The sequence below is a fragment of the Ischnura elegans genome, chromosome 11, assembly GCF_921293095.1.
Source record: "Ischnura elegans chromosome 11, ioIscEleg1.1, whole genome shotgun sequence".
Lineage (NCBI taxonomy): Eukaryota > Metazoa > Arthropoda > Insecta > Odonata > Coenagrionidae > Ischnura > Ischnura elegans.
In genome coordinates, this window is record NC_060256.1 from 29,646,159 (window position 1) to 29,658,703 (window position 12,545).

Consider the following 12,545-nt stretch of genomic DNA (forward strand, 5'->3'; position numbering starts at 1 on the left):
CAGCTGAAATAAATTTGAAACTTTAGTATAATAAATAAGATAAATGTAATGAATACAAATGTTTTTTCCAAACTATATTTAACAGCAAAATTTCCACTTACCGCCAAGTATAAGCATGAGGTAAACCATACTTGTGGTTATCTAAGACCATGAAATCATGGGTTCAATCATGTTCTCAATGTAGCTGTCTTTATGATGCCAACAACTTTGTGCTCACTTCTCCAACCACAACTCTGAACAGGAATATTATCCTTCAGCCAAATTCTTGTTGCACGTATCTCATGTCGGGGCCTATTCATTCCAGCCAGAGGAACATCATTTAAGAAAGAAGAGAGAAAGTACAGGGGTTTCTTGAAATATATCCTTCAATTTCAAATGGCACTGCAGCCTAAATTGGGCCTTAGCATCTAATAACCCTCATACACATTGCTTATCTCCTCCAGAACCTTAGCTTCATGAGACAATGCATTTCAGACAGTAAACATCTTCCCAACACTGAAAGTGTTCTACTCTTTGGTCTTGGGCCTTACATTAAGCCATCTACAATTTTCTTTCCCAGCCTATTACTTCCCATTCTAGTCATTTCATTTCATTAATTTTCAATGGACTGAGAAGTTAAGTACCAAACCGACTAATCTCTAATTCCATCCATAGCCTGAGGTAGTGCCTGAAACACTGCAAAAAAAAAAAAAAAATCACATGGTTATTTCTGAAAGCTTTTTAGTCGACCATTTCAAATATGGACCCTTTTCGCAAAGTTTTCCTATTCATTTATTCTTCCCCTGTTACAAGGAATTATTCACTCCATACGCACGTCACTAATAACCTAAATTGCTCCCGAGGATTTCCTCAAGTAAATAAATATTTCAGAAAGAACAATTTATTTTTTGCAATGCAAATGGAAAGATAATAGAGTATAAAAAGCATTCACAATCTCAATCAAGTGTGGTCCCTAAGCTTTGGTATATAGGAATAAAATAAAAAAACATTTTACACATGCTTGAACATTCAAAGTTTACAAATTATGAGAAAAAATAAAAAAGTCCTCAAACACGGGAATGGTATTGCTGTGATTAAGTTATTATTGACTATACTTTCAGACAAAAATCTCAAGATCCATTACTACTGCAACATACAGCTTTCAAATAAAAATAAATCAAAATGCATACAAATGAACTGCTCTTCAAAACCTTAAAATTCTGTCCAGAAGTCCGAAGTCTTAAGACTTCTTCATGGCACACTCATTTCCAACCAAAAAGTAGCAATGCTCCTCTTTGGCCATTTTGAATTTCCTCAAAAGTTTTTAGTGCTTAGGTAATGACTGTTCATAAGACACTGGGAAGCACAGAGGTGATGAATTCACTCTATTCACACTTTTTTTGCCCCAAGTTTCATTGCACTGCTTGTTCCGGCCAGCCTTGTAGCTCGGCGTGCCTCCAGCTCTTTCTGTCTTTGTAATTTTCTTTCCTCCCTTTTCTTCTTTGCTTCTTCCATGCGATTTGTGGCTGGTAATGAGCAGAAAAACATTCAAAATTAACAAAACACTTTTACATGCACCAGTGGTGCAGCGAGGGGGGGTTTTGGGGGATAGTTCAGAGTCCAGAGCTCAGAGAAATTTATAAGTTTAATCCATTTTACTTAATGGATTAGTACTACTTGTAGAATAGTCAGGGTTCCCACTTTAACCACATAATAAAATTCACGGTTTTTTCCAGGTTTTCACGGTCTAAATGTCATCAAATTCACGGTTTGTAGATCAGGCATTTTAGGCAGAAATGTTGATCATGTAACAATTATCGGCCGCATGTTAACTAAAAGTGTAACATACGCAACAGATGCCTTGAATGCAAACTCAGCAATGACAGTGCTATCTCTTATGACGACACATATCGTTAGCAAAATTCAGGTCCGGCTCAAGGGTCTGAGTGGGAAAATAGAGAGAGCAGGGTGGCAGGGAAGTGAAGAAGTGCCTGATTTTTTACCAGGGTTAATGTCTTCCAATCGCAGGCTTAAGGTCTTTGAATACACGTGTGTAGATAAATGCGTAGACAGTATCTGCACGTGACTCGGCTTTGAAACACGATCGAAAGATAGATTTTTCTTTTAATCTGCCAATCGTAGTTCGACAATCAAGTTTGAGAGATTTCTAAGGTTTCATGGCGAAATTCACGGCTATTTCCAGGTTTTTTCACGGTAGACAAAATTCAAGGCTTATACACGGTTTTAAGGTTTCCACGGTTGAGTGGGAACCCTGATAGTGTTGGGATTAATCAAATATCCCTCAGAAAGCCGTAAAACTTGCTATTTTGAACCATTAATCTTAAAATTTTTATGGTGGAGGGCCCCTGTAACTCCCACTTACCCTGGCGGGTATGCAATACCCCCACATCCCTAAGTATTAGTTGTGCTGAAAAAACCCTCCCTAGCCTTAATTCTTAGCTGCTCCCCTGCCATACACAAAAACATACCAGCAAGTACCATTCTCTGAGCTGGCATTATTGTAGCAATAAAACAGTTTTATTAATCGCCTTAGTTTTCACATTAAATTTGCTGATACACACTATTGGAAATAAAAAAATATGCTTCGATCGCTTATCAAAATTAATACTTACATTTGACATAAATAAACTTAACATTTTATATTCAGCATCACTGAGTGGTAAATTTGCTCATCTGCCTTTCCAGCAGATGAAACTTTTGTAAACAAATGTGCCTGTATTAACAAATGGCATTGAGTCTTAAGTGTTTAAACTTTTAAAGAGCACAAATACGTCATATTTTATAGTTTCTTCAGTGCTAGTATTTTCCGAAAGCTAGTATAAAATATTCCTCCTGGTACTAAGACATACCACTCCATTCTAAAGAAGGATAGCAGTGCAAAATTAGTGATCAACATTTATTTGAACCATTGCTTCATGTGTGGTTTTGTCATTCCTAAGGCCAATAATGATAACCGATTTTTTTTTGCTATGAAGGGGTGGAATTGATGAAAATTACTAGCATTGGAGGTTGCAGGGTAAAGCCTTTGCCTGCCTAACCTAAGGTCACAGATTCACATCTGGACTGGGTAGGTTACTCCTTTTCAAATTATGGATGTTTGCGATTGTTAATCATTAAGTGCAACTAACCCTGATACAAATGCTACTAAATGCTGATTTTGGGATATTTGAAAATTGCTATTTGAAAAAATGGAGAAATGCACTATTTCTATAACTGATTCAATGAGAAGGTCAACACCTAATACAATCCTGGAGAAAATTCAGTGGTAATAAAATGTTGCAGTACAGAGTTATTACTAGGATATGACAGAGATAGTACTTAGGTTACTGCTCCCACAGGTTGTTTCATAGCTAGTAGACTGAAAAGTCGCTATCTTAGTGAAAAATCACTGCACAAAAATAATTTATGTGTTAACAGCAAAGCATGTATCAAGTCAGTTAATGTTGTTTTTCATCATTTCCTTCAAGAATAATCACATTAAAATAACTTGATTTCGCTCATTCGGGGGGCTCTCACCTCTCAGAAAAAGGCTTGCAGCCTTTTCTGCCCACTCTGCCAGTTCTTACAATTTTTGAAGAACTACATGATGCAACAGGCTATCTTGCCCTCTTGTTAAGATAACAATTCATGAAATAAAAAAATTGCACCATTTGGCTAACAATAAAAGTGCTCTGATCCGTCTGAAAAGTGGTTACTTGATGTATCACATGGTCTGGATTAAAAAATTGATGTTATTGAAAAATCAATTTTTTTACCCCCAAATCCCTCCAAAAAGTATAGGCATATAGGTAGTTGGCAAAATTGTCATAGATGGAAAATAGAAAATTTAGCGTTTCGACACGTTTTCCTAGGATTTCAGACAATTTTAAAGGGGGTGGTCGATTCTATGACTTTTAGTCTTATCTCATCTCCTTCACTCCAAACATTTGCATGAATGAGTAAGAGAATCATTGAGTGGTCAGAAGTGCATTTAATAGTATATAGATGTGTAGAGGCTAGAGAAAAACTCACCTCCAGTGGTCTCTTCAATGGGCTCCCACTCTGCATCATCCCAACCACCACCCACCTTCCCTGACCCTGCTCCTGGCGTACTGCTCTCGCCCTGACCACTAGCACCCTCTTCTGAGGCAGGACCCTGGAGAATACAAACCACATTCACTTAGCATGCGTAATCATAAGAAAATTGAGAGCATCCCAGTTCATGTATATTACATCAATCAATCAAACTTAAATTCCATCACTTTACCAAACGAGCAGACCAAAGAGCAAATACTCCAGACAGAAAAAAATCTCTTATGCCTTGACCGCGATTTGAACCAAAACCTCTCAAAATTGTACCACCAAAGGTAATAAGGCAACTTCTTCCTCTGCAGCATATTGCTGGCTATCACCACCAGTGACTCGTGCTTCTCAGAACTTTTGCACTTCATATGCACTTGTGGGGGATGCTATTAAGGAACACCACTAGCTTGTCTGCAATTACTTCCTAGTAAAATGTCTATGATGAATACCCTGACATCCTAAGTTCTGGATGTTCATCACAGTTCTTTAGCCTAGGGACTGTGGTGCTGTGTACACAACCATGCTTTCTTGTGTCATAGCAACAAGAAAGCATAAAACCTTCTTGCCCTCTAAAGCTACCAGAACATCACAGAGAAAGAAGAGGCTTCGTAACTTAAGTGGTAGAGCATCTGGTGCAACTTTAATGGCTCCCAATTTGAATCCAAGTCAATGGAAGGGAATTTTCATCGATAGAATTACTTTATACTTACCATGTACTTTCAAATTAAGGAATGCTGCAACCAGAGCTATGCCTGACTATTTCATTGAATAATTACCAGACATGTGTCACATGTATTAATAAAATAAATATATTCAACAGAGCATAAATGGCAATAGAATTAACAAAATTTGTCGGCCTCGGTGGCGGCGGGGATGAGCCCTCACCTACCAGACCAAAATTCACGGGTTCAAGTCCTGCCTGGATTAGTTTCCCCTTCCAGGACATGGGTGTGTGTGATCGCCTGTTGTTGATTGTTTTAACTCCCGATGTAAAGGTCAGAGGGTGCTGTTTTCAGGGGTAATTGAGATTTAAAAAAAGTGTGTAAGTATGTACTGTTTGAGATTGACCCAAAAATTAAATTAATTGAAATAATGTTATAAATAAATCATGAAAGCTGTCACATATCATCTGAGCAGTTTACAATTACAATACAATATTATTACAATAATATAATAATAATTAAATTATTACAATATCTGCAAATACTTGATGAATATCACAACAAAACCACAAGAAGAAAAACTAAATTCATTCTGACAAGGGGAAGCAACAAAAGTTGACTCCATGATTTGATTGCTATATTTTTTTATTGGTTCAGAAGACAAATAGAAATGGTTATTTAGGAGTTATTTGGTCCAATTAGCCCAAGTTTCGAAGCAATAGATTATTTAATAATTTTAAAATAGGCCAAATGATTGTTATTGCCCCCAGCCATTGCTAGGTGATCACCTTAGTAGAAAAGAATAATATTTGAAATGAGTCAAATAAAGTTAAGATGATATGGTACCACTGGGACTTTGGTTTTCCTCAATTATGGATTTTGCCAAATTTTGGGTGTTGTGGTAGTAACTAGCATAACTCATCCTTTGACCAAATCCTCCTGGCAGCAGATAGGTATGGAGTCCGTAAGATATTGTGAGATGAGTCAGATACAAGCTCGAGCAGAGAATGCTATATAACAACACCCATTTGAATTAAATATCACAGTGCATATTCGTATTCAAACACAATACATGACAATTATCACCAAGGAAGAGATAAACTGGCACTTTCTGTGGCATTTTATCTCTCTCCCTTCTTGGCTGGGAGAAATCTCTTTCTTACCATTGGCTATCATGCCCTTGTAATGTTTGGGTTCAAAGTGCACCTTTTTCTTTACTGGGGCATGCAAGTGCTCAAGGCCCAAAATTCATAATAACACATATAATTACAAATCAAATAATTACGAACACTTACATTAATACAGCGATGATTAAGGCTACCATCAAGAAAATATCCTAACGATTATACAGCATACAATGTAAATGTGTGAGCTGGGGAGCATAGATAACAGGGGTTGAATTTTAAGTGAAGCAAATCGTTATCCAAGTTTAACTACATATGTATAATAATATTAGCGATTACAAAGTAGAGATTCATTTGGAATCACAGCAATGAATACTTCTAAATTTTAAAGACACATTTTTAACCCTTAAGCTGCAGGAAACAAACATATGTATTATGAAACAAGTCCCCCACCCCTGAGCCTAATAATGACAATGCTTTGCCATGACTTCTATGCTATTGATTAGATGAAATACTTTTATTGGATTGTTCAGAGGCAGGATAATTTAATCAACCACATTATAAGACACAACGACCAGATTACAACTGATGCTGAAGGGAAGGTGGAAGGTATAAACAGCAGAGGTCAGCTACAGAAAATGCAAAAATATTTTTAAAACTCACACCTGTAATTCTGAAATAAGTTGATAAGCTTTGCCATATACAGGGCTTGTCCCAAAAGTAATGAGCTTCATTTTTTTTTACACGCGACTATACAACGCCACCTGTGCGACCGGTTGGAAGTGGTGGGAGGGACTCTAAGGTTGTAAGTGACGCCTCTTTCAGTTGCATACGAGCTTTCAGAACGGTAGGACTTCATTTTTAGTAAACCTCCGTGCAGTGCCTCGTCGTGGTTAGGATGGAGAGAACTTCGGAGCAACGCTATGCGATAAAGTTTTGCGTCAAACTTCAAATGATGGCGAAGGAAACATTTTATTCGCTCACTGAGGCCTTCAAGGATGATTGCTTGTCATACTCGCAGGTCAAAAAGTGGCACAAGTCGTTCAAGGAAGGCCGGGAAGAAGTGGCCGATGAGGCCCGTTCTGGGCGTCCATCAACATCGCGAACGGACGATAATGTCACTCGTGTACGAGATTTGCTGAACAAAGACCACCGAATGAGTGTTCGTTTGATGGTAGAACAATTAAATTTGCCGAAAACAGATGTTCATCGAATTGTTCACAGAGTTACCCGCATCCGGCCAGAGATCCGGTCGTCATGGAGACTCCACTATTACAACGCGCCGAGTCACACCGCCTTCGTAGTCAACTCCTATCTGACCCGGATCGGTGTTTCAACGGTGCCACAGGCCCACTATAGCCCCGACAGACTTCTTCTTGTTTCCTAGGGTAAAAAGGGAGCTGAAAGGAAAGCATCTGGAGACCCTAGACAACATTTTAAAAACCACGACGAGGTGCCTTAACAGCATTCCGCAAAGCGAGTTCCAGAGGGCCTACAATGCATGGTAAACACGTTGGCAAAGGCGTATAGACGTGGGAGGAGACTATTTTGAAGTGTATTAAGTTGTATAATATGTTTGATCAATAAATCTATTTTTTTGAAAAAAGGCACATTACTTTTGGGACAAACCCTGTATTGTGACTTGTACATAGAATATTAGGCTATCTATTGGCTATCCTGAAACATTATTGTGAATGAAACTATTGAGAGGAGGTAAATGTGATGAAAATAATGACAATAACATACCCCTGAACCAACTTCAAGACTTCCCCAATCTTCATTGTCCCAACTATCTGCATCACCCCCTTCAGAAGTGGTTCCACCATCAGCTGCTGGACGCTTGGCGTCGGAAGACATCAATGGGCCAACTGCAGGAGTCTGCCAACAAGTAAGATTTTGCAACTTACCCACAGGACTGTCTCGAAGCCTCACATTGTGGAATTGGATAACTATTTCTATATATCCATTATTGTTGTATTTTTTTCAGATAATACTCATTGTAATTTTTAAAAATTCTCAGGATTTATCCATCCAGTCATGGTAAAGGCTGCTTTGTTTCAATGGCTACTACCTCTGCTATCTTAATAAGTAAGGAACCCTCCTTGATTTTTGCGAATGCAAATTTTTGTCATCCCATCATTGTTTGCAGTTTTGAATGTGGTGGTAGGGTCAGAACACCATCCAAAATCATGAGGAAATTTGTGAATACCACCACGAATACTATAAATCGAATGAAAATGCAAAGTCCACAAATTTATTCATGAAAGTAAAAGAGTCCTAGTAAGGACTGATGATGACAAAGGTTGTTATGGATTTATTGGCCACAGCCACAGTCCTGATCCAGTCCTTAACCCAAGAGAACTCCCTCAACCTCACTAGCTCAGTAAGAACAATCTTATGTATTTCAGTAAACGCTTTGGAAAATATAGTACATATGCAGTCCTTTTATTAACATAATAAAACTAATTATAACTCCAAATACCACTGTTTAAAAATTACATGCATTGTAAATGGGAGCTTTATGGCCTGATGGGTAGAGAAACTGGCAGCTGATCGAAAGATCTCCTGTTCAAATCCAAGTTGAAGTCTTAGGACATCCATAATGAAAATATCCTCACTCTGCAAGGTGGCTCTGGGAAAGAAAATACTCCTCTTCTCTACATGTGTGGTACAAAATACCTGGTGTGAGGCATTACCTAACCGAAGCAAACCAACCTTACGAGTTGAATCACTGACTGATTGTGAGTGAAATATTATTAAGAGTTACATTATTACACAATTCATCAAAATATTTCACACGGCCCACTATTTTCTACAGAGTGCAAGTAAAATATTATTAATTAATTTACTGAAAGCCTTCACCTAAATCAATACATAAAATACAGTTTTTCACAATTTTATTGCGAAGGGTGGTGGCCTAGCAAGCAGTAGGCTACTGATTGAAGGGGCAGGCTCGTATTTAGGAGAAGGATATTTATTTACAACATCCCCAAGTAAAATTCTGGCTGGGTAAAGCAGTGTTTGAAAAGGAAATTGCCTCCCTACTCCAACTTGAACTGCACATACTAAACATTAATTGTAGGTCATGCTATATGAACACCTATCCAGACCAACTTTTGGGACAAAGCACAGAGAGAATATCCTTTCACCTATATTTTTACAAGCATCTTAAGATGCAAAAATTTCAACATAATGTAAACATATAGTGAAAACTGAAGTCTAACATTTAAAGCCTTCCGACATCGGTATTTTAGAGAAAAATTCTCAGGGCTGATAGATAAATGAAAAAATATAATTTATGATCATTAATTACGGCCCTTCATTCCTGTTCAAAATCCATTTTAATACAATAATTAATGAATGAGCTTATAAATATGTTCAAGGCAGATCAATAGTCCAGTAGCTCAGCAAATTGTTCATAGGCTAAAAGTAAAAACTCTTAAATATTACCTTCCAGTAGACTAATGAACCAGAGATCCAATCCAGTACCAGCTTCAGAGAGAACAATACTTCAAACAATACATTCACTCATTAACAAGACAACAATACATATTTGAAATATAAGAAAATTAATAATTATATTTTTTTGTAGCTCGCAAAGTATGATATGGCAACAATAGCATTCAAAATTAAGGGAAACGAAAGTAAAATTTTGGTACACAGTAAGCATGGGGTACAAACTTCAAATGCCCCTTGTTTTAAATTTTCTAACTATTATTAAATACAGAATGAGTTTTAGATGAAGTAAGGTATTGTGGCTCACAAATTAGCTTTCTAGGGGACACATTTATCATTTTCATAAGGATCAGTTATTTAGGAAATCTTAAATGAGGTGCGAAGATATTCATTACTTTTACCATGCCATAGCAGCAAAAATATTGAGCCAGTCTTACCAATCAAATCTCCGGTGATAATTGTGATAATGAAAACATCGTGTTTGTGACTTATAACAACAATTAAAATCAAGTTGTACTATTGTATTGTGATTGAAAAATGCAAGAAATTATTTTTGATATTATAAAATCCAATTTTTTTCATATAGAAGACCATATAAGGCAGTAAGTATTATCATTATATTCAGTAATGTCCTCTTATCGGCTGACTGTTGTTCAAAATCATTATATCTACCTGTTCTGTAAGCTGAAAGAGGAATAAGGTGTAACTGCTTTCTTCAGAATAGGAAGCCTTTATGGATTCAAGGCACTACCCCAGACATTTTCAAAACAAATCACACCTCAGGCCATTCTAAACACAATCAGAGTGTCAATGAGCTTAAACCTAAATTGGAATGAAGAATGAATTCACATAAAAGAAAGTACAAAATAAAGGATTCTATGGTTTTTGAACACTTGAAAGTAAATTCCCATATTAAAGTATCATTGAATGGGATACAAGCCTGAATCCTACTTAACCTCTACAGGCAAGAAAGAATATGCCTAGGTAGCTTAAGTGTTAGACCCCCTGATGCAAGTTAAGGAAATCTAGGCAAATGATTTTTCCTCCACTGATCACTTCTTCCAAGCTAAAGGGACATAAAGCCATAGATGCTCTAAATAGTAATGATTGAAACAGCTGTAGTAATTTTCCACACTTTTTTTCTCTTTCTTGACTGGTTTCAATCATTTTCGGTTTCACTCATCATTTTCAAGAGCTGTCTCTTGAAACAGTCTGTCTGACAGCTCTTGAAAATGATGCGTAATCATTGAAACCGGTCGAGAAAGATTAAAAAAGTGTGGAAAATCACTACAGCTGTTTCAATTACTACTATCCATGGAGTTCCACAAAGCCAACTCATCGACAATCAGTCTGATGCTCTAAACTTTACTCCCAAATGGTGATTCGACAATAATCGCCAACAGTCTAGTGCACTTTTAAGTAATGTTATCGGGGGAACTCATGAATTTAGGAGGAAACGTGAAGAGGAATACAAAAAACTCAACATTTGATGATTGATATGAAGACTAATTCAAGTTTTACTACATAAAAATTTAATTTAATATAAACAAAGTTTCCTCATACTTTTACAAAATTTCCTTGAGGATGCAGAAATCAGTCCATGATGGAAAAATTCATTTTAACTAGGGCTCCTATATTGTAGTAAATAAAAACTAGAAGCAGTATAAAAGAGGGCCATAAATCAGTCGGAAAGACAATAATAAAATAGATCCAGTTTGTGATTCAAACAAAAATAAAAACATTAAATAAAACCTTTCATTGAACATAATTTAAATTTCAATGATCCAAATGCACTTCTAAAGGTAGAGGAGAAATCTGCATAGTTGCATGAAAGATGTGTAGGTCACATCTCAAGGTGCAGGGTTGTACCCTGGTGGGTAGATCTTATTATGCCGGACTAAATTTCACATATATATAGAGATGGGCGAAAACGTTTTTAAAAAATTTGGTCTTCAAGGTCATTTATTCCATGTTTTTTTGGTAGACATGGGAATTTTCATGTCTCAAAACGCAATTTCTGCATCCTTATTAATTGGGGCTATTGGGGTTCTTTAACCAAATTTTAGCCTGTGGATATGAACTCTGCTGTGAGATCAGGAAAACATCATTTACTCAGTGATTTAACCTTAAGGTTGGTTTGGATTTGTAAGGTTAGAGCTCTCCAGGACAGAGCCACAGGCAAGTAAACATCACACATTCAGGGTTGGGGATCAGTTCTTTCCCCTTGGAAACCTCATGCTCTCTAAGAATTTTGATTAGGGGTGCCCGAAGGCTTATCCAGGATTTAAAACAGGTACCTCTGGATCATCAAGCTCTCAATCCACTTGGAAGACTCATTCACAGGAATTTTAGCATGGTGTAATACAGCAGCATCTAGAATTCAGCATTTTATTTCATGGTCTGAACTTATATCATGGAATATGTAAAAATGACAATTATTTGGGATTTGGTTTTCAAAAAGTAGCAAAGTAAATAAATAAAGCTATCCAGATCACGGAAAAAGTCATCATAAAAGCTAAAAACCCGAAAAATCACCTAAAAACCAAAATTATCCTTAAAGGAAAATTAAGGAGCGCTAATTGTTTACTGTGGTCATACAGTGCTTCCCATGTTATTCTGAAAAATATTCATTCTCGGTTGCACAAGCAATCTAAGCCATAGCCTGCTAGTCTCTAGAGGCTCCCAAGTACCATTTAGCTCCCAGTACAATGTAGCACACAACAATGAATAAAAAAAGCAAGCGATGCTTACTTCCATATCTCCCCAGTTCTCAGCTTCCCAACAGGTCTCATCGTAATCAGACACAGATTCATTCCCTTTACTGACTTCCTCCTGCTCTAATGAGGTCATGGATGTCACACTGGAGGTGGTGGTGGATATGCTACTGCTAGATGGTTGCTCTGCACAAAGACAAAATGACTCTTAATTCACGAGTTCCACTAAATACTATCAACAGATTCAGTGCAAATTAAGTGGATGGTATACATGCAGGAAAAACTGATGCACTTATTCACAAAATTAATTTAACACAATCAGTTTTCCACAGAGCGAGCATCAATGGCTAGAAATTATCATGTGCTGTGCAATTGAATATCTGGTGAAAAAAATAGCCACCCTTAATTTTCATAAACAATTATTTTTGCAAAAAAAATATTGCTAACCTTATTTCTGGGATACTAGCAATAAATAATGAGGGTAATTTTATTAAATATAGCACCTTATGAAAAAATGACATTATTTT

The 12,545-nt window shown here is 36.9% G+C and overlaps 1 protein-coding gene across 3 annotated transcripts in view; it reads right to left on the reverse strand.

Moving 5' to 3' along the window:
- Positions 1-864: 864 nt before the first annotated feature.
- Positions 865-12,545, reverse strand: part of LOC124167757 (N-terminal kinase-like protein) — a 28,706-nt gene continuing 17,025 nt past the window's right edge. Inside the window, exons 13-17 of one of the 3 annotated variants that reach the window (XM_046545770.1) lie at positions 12,056-12,204; positions 9,299-9,340; positions 7,595-7,726; positions 4,012-4,135; positions 865-1,505 (exon numbers count right to left, since the gene is read on the reverse strand). In XM_046545770.1, the coding sequence (XP_046401726.1) occupies positions 1,369-1,505; positions 4,012-4,135; positions 7,595-7,726; positions 9,299-9,340; positions 12,056-12,204 (584 nt within the window). In that variant the 3' untranslated portion in view covers positions 865-1,368. The remainder of the gene's footprint in view (positions 1,506-4,011; positions 4,136-7,594; positions 7,727-9,298; positions 9,341-12,055; positions 12,205-12,545) is intronic. The other 2 variants (XM_046545771.1, XM_046545772.1) reach the window with 2 other exon arrangements.